Below are 16971 nucleotides of genomic sequence, written 5' to 3' on the forward strand. Positions count from 1 at the left end.
ACAGTAGAAGTAATAGTAGTAGCAATTGCAGTATTAGTAGCAGTAACCTTAGTACCACTCAGTCCCTAAGAAGAGTGGCACCATTGCAGGCTGCAGGGGAGTGTCGTCACAGTGCCGCTGGAGAAGGTGCTGCTTGCCTGGCCCAGAGCCTAGACACCACTAAAATCGCCACCGCCACCACCACCACCCTCTGTGCCTTCCTGCGGGGCATCCTTTCAAGTAACGCTAGGATGCCCCAGTACCCAAGCCGTCCAGTGCCAGTGCCAGAGTGATGTGTAGGCGCCAAGGGTTCTTTTGTCTGTCTCAGGGTGCTGCATTGATGTTGAGGTATAGGTGATGCCCTGTGTATGCTCCTCTAGGGAAATTGGAAGAGCATTGTATGGCTCTAGAATATCCCTAGATTATGGTATACCTAAGCAGTGCCCTTAGATATGTCCCTAGATTATATGGAGAAAACTCTGCCTCTAGGGAAGACACAGGGTTGCTTGTACCTCTGAAATGTCCCTGGATCATGATATCACACCTTTATTTCAATTTGTAATATTTCCAGTGTCCTCAAGAATGTCTGTAGAGCTCATTGTGAACAGAACATGAGCCTGACAGAAGATGGAGGTGAGTTGTGCCTCCATCGTGTCCCTGGGTCGTAATAGGTCTGTTATAAGGCCACACTGAGGACCATATTCCGAAACACTTCCGCGCTTCAACTTCACTACTTTCAAAGGCCTCAAGTTATAGTTATACAGGTTTTTAAGGGTGGTTTTATGATTCTAGTGACAGACTAACATGATCTCTACATTATTAACAGGAGAAACACCCTTGAGAACCTGGCTAATCATCTCTGTGGCCTTGGAAAATAGTTGTGGTGAGAGAGCAAACTGTTTCTGAATACAAACCTAAATTACCCAACCAGTCTAGTGTCAGTAAAAATACCCTTGCATCAATACCGTGCGAAAACATAAGCTTTACAAAAGATCCAGGTTAAGTTGTGTCTCCAAATGTCCATAGATCATAACACAATGCCCTAATATATCTTCAGCTTGTCCAGGGTTGATCAGGGATAAAGCATACCCTTTAGAGAACTTTCAGGGCATCTTCTATCCCAACTTATACACACCAATGAGGGAAGGACAGCTAGTTTCCAGTGCCCTTAGAATCTCTATAGCTTTATCAAGGAACAACAAACAACCTCAGAGGGTTTACAGGGTAGGTAGTGTCTGTGTGCTGTAAACAAAAGTGACATGTGCTCTCCAGTGGATGCAGAAATGTCCACAAGTCATAGTGAGGCAAACACACAGATTCTAAGGAAAAATGTATATTCTTAGCAGGTCCCTCAGCCACAACAGGGTATGACAGTTAGCCTTTAGGGACAAGTATGTGCTTTCCAATGCAAATCCTGAGTGTTGTGAGTTACTAAGGTGTTGGCAGGAGGTGCTAGGTGTTGCCGCCACTCAGAGGTGCGTGCTTGGTGTCTCTTTGTGTTGCAGTGTTGTGCTGGAGGTTAGTTTAGGACCAAAAGGAAACAGGTGCCAAGAGGAAGCAAGAGTATTTCGAGTGGTTTTATTCCTGCGTTAGTAAGAGTTGGGAAGTAAAGGCAAGAAAGGAAGGAAGCTGCAGTGAAAAGGAAGAAAGGTTAGTGTTAAGAGAAATGAAGTTGAAGTTAAAAAAATATAAGTTAAAGTCATAAGGAAAGATGTTGGACTCCGAAGGAAAGAAGTTGGAGGCTGGAGTTAAGAGGAAAGAGAAAGGAAGAAGTTTGTACGTAGTTATGAACAAAGGAGGTTGTGTCTAGTCAAATGGGACAGCTTGCAACACCTGACAAAGCAGAAACATTACTACTTAAACCCTGCTGAGAACGAGCAAGGTATCAGAAGTGTATTGAAGACTAAAGCAAAGTAAAGCAAGTCAGTAAGGGCCATAATAAAGCCTTAACTCCTCTGTTGCCATCAAACGCGTCATTCTTTCATCACATTCCACTCTGATGCATTTTTCCTCAGCCAACTCTTGGCGTTACCTGGCTAGACATTTGAAAATCGATTCCTTTAACCCGTCATCCCTTTTGCAGGTGCTTATTAAGATTGTGTTCAGTGCTTTTAGTGTTGTGAATTGTTACAGCTCGCAGTGAAAGGCTTAAGGAGTACGTAAAGTCAGGAAAAAGTTCTGTAAATAATTTGTTATATGAAAGATACTGCTGAAGTTAGCCTTTAAGGTCAGTGAGGTTAATTGCAAAGAAGGTCAGTACAATTAAGGCCAAAGAAAAGGTTGTTTGATATCAGGAATATCCTAAAAAGTTAATAGATTCTCAATAAGGTTCAGAAAAGGTTGGTACAAGTGTGTGAAATAGTGTGATAAGGTCAAAGGAGAGGTGCTTAATGTTCCTCAAAAGATGCTGTGAATCAGTAATACCTAGAAAAGGTGCTTGGATTAAAAAAAAGTTACAGAAAAGGGCAATATGAACTTTTCCATGAAAGAAAAAGGTGTCAAGGCTCAAAGGTGCTTATGAGTAAACAGATGCTGGATGGAAGTCACTTTTTTGCAACATGGAAGAGGATTAAGGTCAGAGAAGGTCAACAAGACCAGTGAATCCCAAAGACAAATGCAAATAGAGCCGTTTTTTTCTTTCTTTTTTCCCCAAAGTTAAATACTGGTAAGGTCAGATGCACAAAATGGCGCCCCCTGCTGTAACGAGGTATGCGACACAACACAGAAGCAGTAGAGAAAACAGCATTTGAAACTCCCACCCACCCCCCCAGGCCAGCTTCACCCATATTTACCTCACTCTAGGCCTAATCTGTAGTGAGGCAAGTGACGATACTGGCGTGTGCCATGTGCCTCGAACTGTCAAAACCCCATTGGCCGGGAAGTGGTGATTGGTTGCAGCATCTCAGTTACCTCTCTCCAGCACGTAATATCCTACGGTCTGAGTGGAGAAGTGTTTGTTTTTTGTAGATTTCAACAATATGAACCTTCTGAATGCTGGTTACCTCATAAGAGAGACTGAGTTGAGTATTGGATGGTTCAGGTCAGTTCACCTCAGCTCAGCAGGGGCGCCACAAGTGAGGGTGTGAAGGGCATTTGTTTGTTAAGCTTCTTGTGATACATTCTTTTATTCCAGTAAGACGTTTATTGATAGGTATTTATTTTTAGGTGTACCATTTTCTGCATTCTTTCAGTATTGACTTATATTTTTTTTGTATTAAGTTTTTTTTTCTCTCTCCTCTTTAGCATCTGTTTATGGATTTGAATTTATTTTCCTTTTGTTGATTTTAGTCTTTATGCTTTTAAGATCTTTTACTTTGATCTGATTTTATCTATTTTTTTTATTTTTGTCTTTTAGTGGGGAGGTTCTAATGAGTTTAATTTATTACCACTGTTTTTCCTATACTTATAAAATTATTGTTTTTACTTAAAGATTACAAGTGAGGCCAAATTTTTCTCATTATTACTTTCAAGATTATCATTATCATTATTATTTCATTAGATTCTATATTTTCTTGTGTATATTTGTGTGTACATGATGTTTGTATGTTTGGTGCACACATCTTACGGACGTTTGCTCTATTTTGTATTGCATAATTGTCGTTTTCTTTTGTCCTTGGTGGTTCTTTCAAAATAAAAAGATGCATTCTACTGATTATTTCCTGGCCAATGTGGAATTTGTCTGTTGTTTGTGGAGGACAGTGATTCATGTGGTTGTTTGTGAATCATCCTCTCTCTCTCTCTCTCTCTCTCTCTCTCTCTCTCTCTCTCTCTCTCTCTCTCTCTCTCTCTCTGTATGTATGTATGTATATGTGTGTGCGTGCATGTGTTATAAGTATTACCATTGTTAGTAGTGACTGTAGTTAGACGAGAATGATAAGATGTTGACAAAGCAGCAATAGTAGTAGTTGTAGTAGTGGTGGGAATGGTAGCAGTGGCCCATTTGTACCTCAATAAACCTTTGTATACAAGCTCCATTTTGTGTATTTCTCATAAACAGGCACCAGCAGTTTAGTTTCATAGTAGTAGTAGTAGTAGTAGTAATGGTGGTGGTGATGGTAGTCGTAGTGGTAGTATTAGTAGTTATAATGATGGTGGTGGTGGTGGTAGTGAAAGGAATAAGCATCAGTAATAGAAGTGCAAGTGGAGAACTAAAATATCTGCCTCTCCTAGATACAAATATTTTATCCCTAGTCTTCCATCATTTACAAGTTTGCTTTACCATTCACATATTTGCTACAATTTGACTTGAGGCACCAAAGAATCATTACGTGAGGTGGGTAGTGTAGAAGGGGTGACCAGTCATTATTACAGTGAAGTTACATTGCCCCTTTTACAATGTACGCCACATATGTCCAGTTTCCCCTAGCTCCATGTTAAGAAAATTCAAGAACGACTTTGCTGCAACACTGTATTGAGCTACCAACCATTATCACACATCACACATCACTGCAAGACCAACAAGAAAAATCATCTATCATCAAACTCAATCCCTTCTAATCCTTCCTTGTCTTTACTCTCCTGGCTCTCATTCTCACTCTCGGCTCCCTCATGCCAGCTGTCATCTTTGCTTTCACTCGCAATACTCTCAATCTTCAGCCCATCATCGTCTTTCTCCACATCATCACCACTGTCGTCACTGGTCTTTGCTTCGTCCACCATCCGCTGAGCTGCCTCGATGTAGCGGGTGTGTGCGTGCAAGTACTGTGCCTCCAGGACCTCTGTTTTCCTCTCATCTGTCTTGAGCTGGTGGAGGGAGATGAGTGGTGGTGGTTTAGGAAGAGATCAATGTACAGGGGTTGAAGAAAAATAAGGAAGAGAGGAAATGGATGATGATAGGGGAAGAGAAAAAAGAAATTATACAGGTGTAGGAGGACAGGGAAGAAAAGACTTATAAAACAGAAAGTGAAAAGGTGTGACAAAGAGGTAAAGAAGGAAGGCATTACTGAAAACTACAGAAGAGAAGGAAGAGATGTGAAGGAAGAGGAAGTGATGATGAAGAAGAACAAGACAGAGGTGAAGTGTGTGTGATAGATAGACAGATAGATGGTTTGGTAGTTTGGGTGTCATCTTATACCACCAATATCAGCTAAAACCATTAAATTCAGACTGAAATTTGAGGATCGTCTCATCTGAAAGTCATCTAATCTACCAAAATATACAGTACATAAATAATATATCTATCTACCAATGAAATAACTATCTATCTGTATGTGTGTGTGCATTCATTCCATCACAACAACAACAAGTAAGTCAACCCATGAGTGTTGCGTCCCTCACCTCCAGCTTGGCACTGTCGGTCATCTGCCGCGCCACTGAGGCCGAGAACTCATTGCCACTGATGAAGGCTGCCATGGCTGTGTTCTCCACGGTGGAACAGGCATAGGTCAGCAGCAGGTTGAGGTCCTGAGGGTAAATGTACCTATGTATTTTTCATTTCTGAGTGGTATGTGTCAATGGAGATCATCAGGTAAAGGTTAGAGGTGTGTAGCAGGTTTGAGTGGAGTAGTGCCTGGCAGGCGTGGTCAGGAGTAGCAAGGGGTGAGTGGAGTTGAACAGGATACCATTACAGAATGAGACACAGTAAAGTTAATTATGACCCAAAAAGGTGAACTGAAGACCTGGAATCAATTAAAAGACCTTGGAGAAAACCAGTTGAGGAAAGATCAAGAACCAATTAAAAGAGCTTGGAAAAAAAACAGTTGAGGGAAGATCAAGGGGAAAACAAAGAGTGAGGTGGAACAACAGAAATGACTGGAGAAGACTCATACATGGCACCAACCGCTCCCTCAATGGAAACAGCCAAAGAAGAGAAGCTCACGGCAAGACATACCCTAAGCTGCTGTTTGAGGGAGTCGACCTGCACCCGTGCCGCCACCAGCAGCTCCCACAGTCGGTCGTGCTCCTCTGGGTGACGCAGCATGGCGGTGCAGTACTCCAGCAAGTCTATCACCTCTTGCAGCTGTTTTCTGAAGGAATACAAATAAAAAAAGACAAATAAATAAAAAAAACAGATACACCTTACTAGCCTGCACTAACTACAACACTTTAGACAGCTGTTTTCTGATTTCCAAATTCCACCTCATGTCCCTTGTTTGAGTTCAATGCCTGTGATCCAGGAATTCTTGATAACCTCTCATCTTATACACTTGTCTGTAGCAGGTGTGGTCTTTCTTGGATGTCCAGAAACCAGGGCATGAGGTGATCAGATGGCAGAGCACAAACTGTCATGAGTACTGCAAAAAATCCCTGCTTTATTACACAGACCCACATACTCCAATACTTCCTTCCAGACACATGCTTGGTGAAAGGTGAAATTTTGTGTCTTTTCCTCTCAAACCTTCTTTCCAACCATCCTGAACGTCAAAGTAAGAAGTAGCTGGGTTAAATATGGGAGAGGGCAAGGGGAATCCAGATCCAACCATCTCAAACAGCTGGGAAGGTACCTGACTTTGAAATCTGTGACAAGCCATACCCTGATGCCTAAGACTTGCCACTGTACAGTAATCACACTGTTCATGGCAAGCATACAAGTGGTGATTCTGGTTTTCTTTCTCCAGCAGAGCCAGTACATGCCTTGGCCACCTCACCTGTGCTGCTGGGCAAAGTCAAGGGTGGCACGCACTGTCCTGTGGAGCAGCTGCAAGGCCGAGTCCACCGCCGCCCCGCTGGCCTGCTTCAGGAGCGAAGTGTGGGTGAGTGCTGACACCTCATTCATCTGAAATTAGAGCACATGTACAACTATCTCCTCATTCAGCTGAATCAGACCATCCCAAGAGTCTCCTAACTGACAGCTATACAGTAATTCAATTGTGTTTACTGTTCTAGTGACAGATTAACACTACTACATTATTTTCGAAGGGAAACACTCTTGAGAATAGTCGTGGTGAGAGAGCAAAACGTTCATGAATAAAGGCCCAGGGCAGTGTTAGTACCTCCAGGGGTCGCGCTTCCGTCAGCTGGTCTTCCTCGGGGTCCAGGAACAGGCCGCCCTCACGCAGGCAGCGGGCAGGGGTGTGGCGGGCGGCCTGGGCACACAGCAGGAACAAGGAGCCGCCAGCAGCCCGCCACAGCCCAGCTCTTCCCCGGGTCCTGCACTCCTCTCCCCATTCTCTCTGCTTCACCCACACCCTGCTGAATACCCTGCCGCCCCTGCCGAGCCTCGCCACCCTACCCGCCACGCCCGCACACCACGCCCACATCAGGGATTCAATCTGTCCCTCAGCTTTCTTCACGCACGTCACCTTATATACATTTCGGTTTCGGTAATTGTTTTTCTGGCACTCGTGGAGAACGTGGGTCCCGCGGAGACGCACGGCCAGTCTTGCGCCAGCAGCCGAGATGGGTAGGTGTGGCGAGTGTTGCGGAGGGGAAGCGGGGGTGGGGGGGGGGACTGTGGGCAGAAAAGCGATCAAAATACTCTAGACTAACCTCATGACAAAATAACAAGGAATTAAAATTTTATAAATGTAAAGAAATGCCTCAGCTGTGGTCCTTATATTTCAGCCATTATCTGCTTTTCTCAATTATTATAAGTTTATCCTGCCACTAAATGGAGTTGCGTGACTAAGCTTTCATATCCGCTGTTGAGATATATCTGCCATTGTCTGGTTTCATTGTGATGAACCCTTGAGTGAGGCAGTCTCCACTGTAATCCATCATGGCCGCCGGCTTTGCGTGTCGTAGTCTTTTTTTTTTTTTTATGTAGGAAGGACACTGGCCAAGGGCAACAAAAATCGAATAAAAAAATGCCCACTGAAATGCCAGTCCCATAAAAGGGTCAAAGCAGTGGTCAAAAATTGATGAATAAGTGTCTTGAAACCTCCCTCTTGAAGGAATTCAAGTCACAGGAAGATGGAAATACAGAAGCAGGCAGGGAGTTCCAGAGTTTACCTGAGAAAGGGATGAATGATTGAGAATACTGGTTAACTCTTGCGTTAGAGAGGTGGACAGAATAGGGGTGAGAGAAAGAAGAAAGTCTTGTGCAGCGAGGCCGCGGAAGGAGGGGAGGCATGCAGTTAGCAAGATCAAAAGAGCAGTTAGCATGAAAATAGCGGAAGACAGCTAGAGATGCAACATTGCAGCGGTGAGAGAGAAAGGCTGAAGACAGTCAGTTAGAGGAGAGGAGTTGATGAGACGAAAAGCTTTTGATTCCACCCTGTCTAGAAGAGCAGTATGAGTGGAATCCCCCCAGACATGTGAAGCATACTCCATACATGGACGGATAAGGCCCTTGTACAGAGTTAGCAGCTGGAGGGTAAGAAGATGGAGGAAAAGGAGGGGGAGAAAAAGAGTATCGAACAGAGGGTTGAGGAGGAGAGACAGAAAGGAGAAAACAGCAACACACCGACACACACACACACACACACACACACACACACACACAAACGAATAATTCAACAGAGAGAAGAGCACAATATACCGACAAATACGATAAGAAAAGATGTTGAGAGTGCAGTCTAGCCACAAACCAACAGACATTTGGCAACAGAGAGGTACAATTCAATTCCACACTCACCCAAACCTTCCTTTGTCACGCAGGTCGCCAGCAGTCCACACCTGCGGCAACACTCCACACCTGCCAGCTCGCCGGTTTGAAATGAAATGGAGGGATCCGTTAGGACCGCGCACCCTGTCCCTCCCTGTCTCTTTGGGCCCATTTATTAAACATTATATATCTTTCTCTCTCTCTCCCTCTCTCCCTCCCCCTCTCTTTATCCCCTCATCATAACTAGCATTGGGTAGATGTCAAAAGGCTCCAGTTGAAATGATCTCTTTAAATACTACGATATGCTTGTTATAGGTTCAGAGCCAATCAGTTATGTTGAGAAATACCCCTTAATAAGCAGAGCTCAATGCCATCATTGAAAAAAAAAATAAGTAAATGAGTACATAAAATAAAATAAATTAAAAAAAACACAAAAAAAGAATATAAGAATTAATGAGAACATATATAATTGAAAACACACACACACACACACACACACAAACGAATAATTCAACGAAGGTATCACCAGGAAAAGTTAAAACATCATGCACAGGATGGCTTCAATTATCAAACAAAATTCAAACTATTTATAATATAACTACATTTATCACAAAAATATACTAACATAACATTTTTGTTAATAATGATAATAATAATAATAATAATAATAATAATAATAATAATAATAATAATAATAATAAAAATAAAAATAATAATAATAATATAATTATTATTATTATTACTATTATTATTAATATTATCAATATTGTAATTAATGAAACTGAAAATGAAAAAATTATATATATATATATATATATATATATATATATATATATATATATATATATATATATATATATATATATATAAATAACTCTCTCGTTATATAAATCTCTCGTCACCCTCTCCCCTTCCTCCCCTCTTCCCTCACTACTCCCTATAAATAAATACTACTACTACTACTACTTTTCTTGTTATTTTAAGGTTTATTTAAATTTTCTCTTTCCTGTTCCTCTCAATATCTTCCTCCTCCTCCTCCTCCTCCTCCTCGCGTAAACTTAAAATCACAACTCTTGTCGATAAAATTAATAACATTTTTTTGAGCTTCATTACACGAAAGGAAGAGAGAGAAGAGAGAAAGGAGAGAAGAGGAGAAGGGAGAAAGAAAGAAGCAAAGAAGAAAAGGAAGACAAAGAGGAAAGGGAAGGAAATAAATGGAGGAATAAGAAGAAAATTAAGAAATACATAAATAGAAAGATTTATAGGAAAGATTTATTTTATTTTATTTATCTATTTCTGTAAAGCATTTTTGGTCTCTGAGATCGTGGATGAGAAAATTTGATACGTAAATAATATGCGGCATTTCTATATTATATATGCTACCTGTTTTTTTAAGAAAATTACTAATAAATAAATAAATAAATAAATAAATAAATACCTGGAAATAATATGAAAAATAAAATATAAATACACTCTCTTATAAGTCGCCACAACATAAAGGTAGAGTCCCCCCTCTTAACATACACGTTTTCTGTAACACGTGTGAAATAGACGGCAACCCAGACAAAGCACCACACACACACACACACACACACACACACACTTACCCTGTCAGCCCCTAGAAGAAAGGAATATTGTCATGGACCAGCCTACTATAAAAATAAGTGTTTAAAAAGTTGTGGATCATTACAGGGAAGCGTCATGATACACAATGGCAACATTTATTCATGGCATCCCAAACCAGAGTGGGAACAAGTGATCATTACAGCACATTACAAAGGCAGGTACAAGTAGAGTGCGCAGTAAACCATACTGCTATTCACACTGTTAGCTTTAGTTCAGGGTTAAAAGTATATCAATAACTGGCATCTTTGAGAATCCTTCAGGTTTGATTGATGCCACACACCAACCATCTATTTCATGAATGCAATGATATATAAAAACATGCCTATTCTGTGAAAACTCTCTCTCTCTCTCTCTCTCTCTCTCTCTCTCTCTCTCTCTCTCTCCTTTACAAAAATAGGTACGTCAGTTCAGTTCAATAATTATGACTACAATTACTATCTGCAAGAGTTACAACATCAATATTTACCATAATTCACAGAACATTTTGAGCATGTTAACATCACATTCTGAACAAGAGCAGTACGAGTAAAACACCTTAAATCTGCTAAAGCATATAAAGTCTTAATAATAATTAGACAGTGAAAACTTTAGTCTTTAAATAGTAAAAAAGTTGGTTTTAGTATAGCATAAAATATTTTCAAGTTTGAAGTTAATCGTCTTCAGTACAAGAGACTACTTCATGTGGATGATAAATAGTTTCAGATGGTTAAAAAATAGTTGAAAGAATTAGTCTGCTGATAGTTGAAAAAATGTTTTGAGTCTTCACAGAGATGAAAAAAAAGTAAATTCCTCAGAGCTGAAAAGAGATTTAATTCTTCAGAGAGTTGGGAAAGACTTAATTCTTCAGAGAGTTGGGAAAGAGAGTTAATTCTTCAGTTAAAAAGATAATTAATTCTTCAGAGTTAAAAAAGAGAGTTAATTCTTCAGAGTTAAAAAAGAGAGTTAATTCTTCAGAGTTAAAAGAAAAAAAAAGAGAGCTAATTCTTCAGAGTTGGGAAAGAGAGTTAATTCTTCAGAGTTAAAAAAAAAAAAAAGAGTTAATTCTTCAGTTAAAAGAGATAATTCTTCAGAGTAAAAAAAAAAAGGTTAATTCTTCAGTAAAAAAAGAAAAGTTAATTCTTCAGAGTAAAAAAAAGAGAATTATTCAGTTGACAAAAAAAAAGGTTACATCTTCAGAGTTGAAAAAAAAAAAAAGGTGAAGTCTTCAGAGAGTTAATAAACATTTTTTGAGTGGTTTACAAGTTATCATTACACAGTCAATAGATAATTCAGTCGTGTGGAGATTATAGCTAAAAAAAAAAATATATATATATATATATATATATATATATATATATATATATATATATATATATATATATATATATATATATATATATATATATATATATATATATATATATATATATATTTGAAGTATTAAAAGTCAGTTGTCCTAAGTAATTACAAAATGAAGTCTTCTGATGGTCATCTTTATACAAAAAAAGTGGAAAGACAAACACTAATTCTCCACTTAACCACACATCAGATCTTGCCTCCACTCACCACAACCCTTCTCTTTATAACTTGAGTCTTCTTGTAATGTAATCTTAACCTATTCCATCTCTTCCATTTATTGCATTATCACATTGTCTTCCATTTATTATTAACATATCTTCTCTAACTCAATTTATCTTCTTCTTTCTCATGTTTTCTGATTTTTCTTTCATTTCTCTTCCACCTGGCAAATTTTCTCTCTCTATCTCTCTCTCTAAAACAAATTTTCTGATCTCTCTTGGTCATCTTGGTAACTCTTCCTCCTCCTCCTTCAGAAAGTCACAGCCTGGTTCTTATATTCCAGCCAGCTCCTCCTCTATGGCACCTCCTTGGCCAGAGGGTCCTTCATGGTAAGTTGAGGAGGTTGTAGTCCTGGTAGATCCTCTGGCATACGTCGTAAGTCTCTGTCACTGACTTGATGACCTCCGGCAGCAGCCTCTTTAGTGTCTCCTCCGCCTCCTCGTTCTCCTTCGCAACCTGTCGCAGCCACCAGGGGAAATGTTTAAGTTAGGTATTCATTCTTGGTTTTTCGTAATTTTTCACGATTTTGTTCTGTTGTGTTTAAGTCCACCAATGAAAAGGAAAGATAATTTGGCATTCATTCTTGATTAGTTTTCATATTTTTTGTTACTTTTTCTTTATTTTTTCTATTGTTTAAGTTCATAAAGGAAAGCAAAGTAATCTGATACTCATTCTTGATTACTTTTTATATCTTCATTGCATGTTTTTTTTTTCTTTTACTTCTTTTTTACTGTTCAGGTCCGTCAGTGTAAAGGGAAGCAAGATATTTTTGTGTCAGAAGCTCGAATGTTAAAAGTTTGACACATTCCTGTAAAAATAAAACTAGGGAAGAACACACACACACACACCCTGCTCCTGATGGTGGCTCGGTTGGGCAGCATCCTCAGCACCAAGGAGAAGGTTTCCCGCAGGATGGGCGGGTGGAACCTTCCTGTGGTGGACACGTAAATCCTGGAGGCCGCCTCACTCAGCTTGGGCTCCTCCTTCTCCTTCACCAACTCAGTCATGAAGTCTCGGGCAAATTCTGCCAGAAGAACATTGTAAGAAAGCGTCGTAATCATTCTAAAGTCAGAGTGCTTTACGTAATATTGAGAAACTTTAGTCTGGTATACGACTGAGTGATGAAAATGCAAAACTGTGTTATTTATTTTTTTTGCCTAAAGATCAACACTTTTGAGCAGGAAACCAAGTATTGTATAAAGCAAGGGAGACGTGAAGCTTGCAGCGTGACCTCACTGGGAGACTGCTTGAGTTCCCGTCACAAGCTGGGAAGTGATGGGACTACAAGATTACCACCACCACCACCACCACCACCACCTCCATACCGAACACAAATTTCTGCACCAACTAATGAATGAACAACACCACACCACCACCACCACCACCGTGCCAGCACCTACCCAGGCCCCGGTGCAGCATAAGGAGTGCCTCAGTGCCAGACATGGATTTCTCCACAACAAGGCCATTCTCCGTCTCATACTTGATCATCGTCTTCAGGTCCACGTAATACTGGCTGTTCTCCCCCGCCATCTTCTTCCGCAGTGTTGCTATCTGCCAGGATGGATAATGTTCTACTGAGAGAGAGAGAGAGAGAGAGAGAGAGAGAGAGAGAGAGAGAGAGAGAGAGAGAGAGAGAGAGAGAGAGACTGATTTCCCCGTATTTTCATTTATTCTCATTTATCAACTGAACAATTGCCTATCTATCATCTAGCTATTGTTATCTAAGCAGAACCATTTACCTAGCCCAGTGAGTGCATGATTGTTATTTTGCATTCTATTTATTTATTTATTTAAGTAAGAGGGGTGCTGATAAAAAATAAATAAATAAATAAATAAAAAGGCCCAATGAGGTGCCAGTCCTTAAACAGAGGTCAAATATACGACCATGAAAACAGAAGAGTTAATTACCTTCCTCTTGACGTCTAAGGAAACGAAATAGTAGAACTTGCCCAACATCTTGATGAACCTGAAACAACCAGTTAAGTTTTTATTCACTCACTCTATCCATTCATTCATTCATTTGACTATTATATTCCTTTCATTTAGTTGTACATCTGCTACTACTACTACTACTACTACTACTACTACTACTACTACAAAACCCCGTTACTACAAAATAAATTCACGTGTTGCTTCTATATATAATAACAATTTTCCACGGTATTAGTTCTTATAGTTAATCTCCTTTTTTAAACACTTATTACCCGTAGCGTTCATGCTGGAGGAATTAATATTAAAGTGTTGGTATGCGGCTTACTTATCCGTGCGTCAGCTGCCTCGTGCACCGCCTCACATTCTCCCGTCTGAACACAGCTATCCTCCTATCTTGATCGACAATAATGAATAGAGGAAGATAGAAAAATAAAATAAAATAAAAAATAATAGGAAAAAATGTTTAAAATTAATGGATAATGAGTGCACGAGTCAGTGAGTTGAACAGGAAAATATTGATGACGCTTTCTCAGCCCGTCTGACGTGTGGGCATACCTCCTGTCCTCTTTCAAACAGGTGCGTTCGGTAGATTTCCTGTTAAGTACATCCTGTAACCCTAAAAGAACCCTGTGCCTAATCTGAAACGCCTTATTAGGGCTATTTTGAAAGGCCTGTGGATGATTTGTGAGGTTATTATTGTTATTTTATCATGTATGGTGCAGAGTTCTTGTTAATATATCACTCCAATCATGAAAACGCTCTTGAAAACTAATAATGCGCACTGCAGCCTATTTGAACGTTGTCAGGATAGAAGTCGAGGAATTTGGGAATATTAGCTGTTCATTAGGTAGTATAGACACTTGGACAGGACACAGAGACGCAATAAGGCCGAAATAAACGACAGATGCGTGTAGGAATGAAAGCGTAAGTGAAGTTCATCGTGCGATACATTTAAAATTAACACCGCGCAATTTCGGCGGCGTCAGACAAGGCAAAACTGGAGCGAAACTCAAGACCACTCCTACTACGATAATAACAACTCAAGACCACTCCTACTACGATAATAACAACTCAAGACCACTCCTACTACGATAATAACAACAACTAATACTACTTTACTCTACATACTTACTTGTTCAGCTCCACATAGGCTTTCAAATATGAGGCCAGCGGCACTTCATTCTCAGCGCCTGGGGTGAAGTAATCCCGCACCAACTGCATGTCAACTATCAGCTCCTTTAACTTCTCCTCCTCTTCGTCTTCCTCGTCCTCTTCGTTATCCATCTCCGTTTCATCATCATCGCTGTCTTCCTCCTCCTCCTCCTCCTCCTCCTCCTCCTTGACCTTCAACTCCTCCTCCTTTTCGTTATTTATCAACTTAGCATTCCTCATTTCCTTCACCTCGTCCTTTTTCTCCTCCTCTTCATCTTCTTTTTCCTTCACCACAAGCTCCTTCTTCAGCTTCCCATTCACCACCTCAATCTCACTCGTTGAACTGCCATGCTCCATGCTGGTAACCTGAAGGAGGGAGACACACAGAGGGACGTAAGATAGAGAATTATTACGAAAAGAAGAGGAAAACCGTACACTTGAGAGAGAGAGAGAGAGAGAGAGAGAGAGAGAGAGAGAGAGAGAGAGAGAGAGAGGAATACCAGAGAAAACGCGGCCTGTTAACCTGTTAGGCTTCCCCTGTCCCCCGCTCTTCCCGAAACAATCTCCCTTCAGATCACCCACTGCTTGATACCACCTTCCTGAGACAAGCCTAGCCACCTCCACCGCGACCACCACCACCACCACCACCACCATCGTTGCTTTATACTTCTACAACTACTATTACTATCTTATTATCGTTGTTTTTGTTGACGATAAAGCAATAACAATTTAAAGCTTCAGTAGTAGTTGTTGTTGTAGTAGTTGTGAAGGTGTTATGATGACTCGAAAATACTGAAACTGACAACTGGGATGCAAAGAGCGCAAGAGGAGGAGGCAGAGGAGGAGGAAGAGGAGGGGGAGGAAGAGAAGGGCGGGGAGAGAGAGGACGAACGAGAGATACATGTAGTTCTCTCTCTCTCTCTCTCTCTCTCTCTCTCTCTCTCTCTCTCTCATACACCGCACAATGCAAGGACTCACAGGAATGATAATTGAGCCAAGGAGGAAGAGGTGGTGGAAGGAAAGAGGAGGTGGATGAAAAGTAAAGGAATATGAACGAAAAAAAAATGAGAAAAGACGAAGAGGAGAGCAAGGGATAAAAAGGAGGAGGAGGAGAAAGAAAAATAAGGTAAGCGATTGAGGATGAACACACACACACACACACACAGAGAGAGAGAGAGAGAGAGAGAGAGAGAGAGAGAGAGAGAGAGAGAGAGAGAGAGAGAATCCTATCATCTAATTTTGACTTGTGGTACATAATAATAATAATAATAATAATAAAATAATAATAATAATAATAATAATAATAATTTGTGACGTACATGACTGGCACGCCTTTATAAAACCTGTTAAACCTCTCTCTCTCTCTCTCTCTCTCTCTCTCTCTCTCTCTCTCTCTCTCTCTCTCTCTCTCTCTCTCTCATACAGCTGCACAAAAGGATATATTATTACGGTACACGAAGGTTTGCAGCAAGTAGCAATGCATGTTTTCCGAGGAATTTCACACACACACACACACACACACACACACACACACACACAACGTACTATTAAACTGAAGCTCCGAATGACAGATCTAAAACAGGACAACGTGATCTTGTAATACTTATGAAAACCATTTTGTCTCGTTTGTTACCTACTTACAACCACAACAACAACAAACAGCAACAACAACAAATACTACTATAACTATTTCTACTACAATTACTACTGGCCACTTTTACCACTACTATTACTACTATGATAGTAATGCCGGTACTACATATAACACTACTACTATTTTTACTACTATTACTACTACTACTACTGCTATAAGAACACCCTCACAGCCATTCCTTACTTGATGTGCCAACGCCACTGCTGAGACGAACACACGACCACCACAAACGCTCCCTGCTGTCTCTCTCTCTCTCTCTCTCTCTTTACACACACACACACACACACACATTAATAAAGTTGCCAAGTAGTGTGAGCAGGAGAGTGGCCAATCCGTCCCCAAGATATATTCAGAGGGGAAGACAGAGTGCTCGAGATGGAGGGATGCATTAGAAGTACAAAGGATGGAGTTACAAAGGAAGATGCAAAGGACAGAAGCAATTGGAGGAAACTTGTACCGTAAATGGCGCTAATCACTCACTCTAAACGACGAAAAGGGAAGATTCAGCGTCATTAACTGTCTTTATAAATCTTCCCTAATTATGAAATCCTGTCACGTGCACACAAACCTCTGTCCATCCTGTGAT

At 40.5% G+C, this 16971-nt stretch overlaps 3 protein-coding genes across 4 annotated transcripts in view; 1 reads left to right on the top strand and 2 right to left on the bottom strand.

The window, feature by feature from the left end:
* LOC135095080 (uncharacterized) overlaps window positions 1-3953 on the top strand; it is a 10408-nt gene extending 6455 nt beyond the window's left edge. For both annotated transcript variants that reach the window (XM_063995766.1, XM_063995767.1), the window contains exon 6: window positions 90-3953. In XM_063995766.1, the coding sequence (XP_063851836.1) occupies window positions 90-153 (64 nt within the window). In that variant the 3' untranslated portion in view covers window positions 154-3953. The remainder of the gene's footprint in view (window positions 1-89) is intronic.
* Window positions 3954-4370: 417 nt separating this feature from the next.
* LOC135095081 (diablo homolog, mitochondrial-like) lies at window positions 4371-7329 on the bottom strand. The gene is made up of 5 exons (XM_063995768.1): window positions 6912-7329; window positions 6567-6694; window positions 5810-5945; window positions 5257-5382; window positions 4371-4722 (listed from the first exon to the last, which is right to left on the bottom strand). Exons 1-5 carry the CDS (start codon window positions 7176-7178, stop codon window positions 4447-4449), a joined length of 933 nt encoding a protein of 310 aa, XP_063851838.1. The 5' UTR covers window positions 7179-7329; the 3' UTR covers window positions 4371-4446.
* A 2842-nt stretch (window positions 7330-10171) lies between these two features.
* On the bottom strand, window positions 10172-16730 carry LOC135094859 (ceramide-1-phosphate transfer protein-like). The gene is made up of 6 exons (XM_063995310.1): window positions 16569-16730; window positions 14712-15097; window positions 13556-13613; window positions 13048-13198; window positions 12496-12671; window positions 10172-12103 (listed from the first exon to the last, which is right to left on the bottom strand). The coding sequence occupies exons 1-6, from the start codon at window positions 16674-16676 to the stop codon at window positions 11972-11974; spliced, it is 1011 nt and encodes a 336-aa protein (XP_063851380.1). The 5' UTR covers window positions 16677-16730; the 3' UTR covers window positions 10172-11971.
* Between the last annotated feature and the right edge of the window lie 241 nt (window positions 16731-16971).

This window comes from Scylla paramamosain, chromosome 47 (assembly GCF_035594125.1).
Source record: "Scylla paramamosain isolate STU-SP2022 chromosome 47, ASM3559412v1, whole genome shotgun sequence".
Lineage (NCBI taxonomy): Eukaryota > Metazoa > Arthropoda > Malacostraca > Decapoda > Portunidae > Scylla > Scylla paramamosain.

Bases quoted from the DNA above. Each gene is read 5' to 3' on its own strand.
- LOC135095081 (XM_063995768.1), bottom strand. From the start codon at position 7,178: ATGTGGGCGTGGTGTGCGGGCGTGGCGGGTAGGGTGGCGAGGCTCGGC. The intron at 5,383-5,809 runs GTATGTCTTGCC...ATTTACCCTCAG, and splicing joins CCCTCAAACAGCAGCTTAGG to GACCTCAACCTGCTGCTGAC. The intron at 4,723-5,256 runs GTGAGGGACGCA...TCCCTCCACCAG, and splicing joins CCGACAGTGCCAAGCTGGAG to CTCAAGACAGATGAGAGGAA.
- LOC135094859 (XM_063995310.1), bottom strand. From the start codon at position 16,676: ATGTGTGTGTGTGTGTGTGTGTGTAAAGAGAGAGAGAGAGAGAGAGAG. The intron at 15,098-16,568 runs GTAAGGAATGGC...TCCCTCCTTCAG, and splicing joins CAGTGGCGTTGGCACATCAA to GTTACCAGCATGGAGCATGG. The intron at 13,614-14,711 runs GTAAGTATGTAG...TGGTTGTTTCAG, and splicing joins GCCTATGTGGAGCTGAACAA to GTTCATCAAGATGTTGGGCA.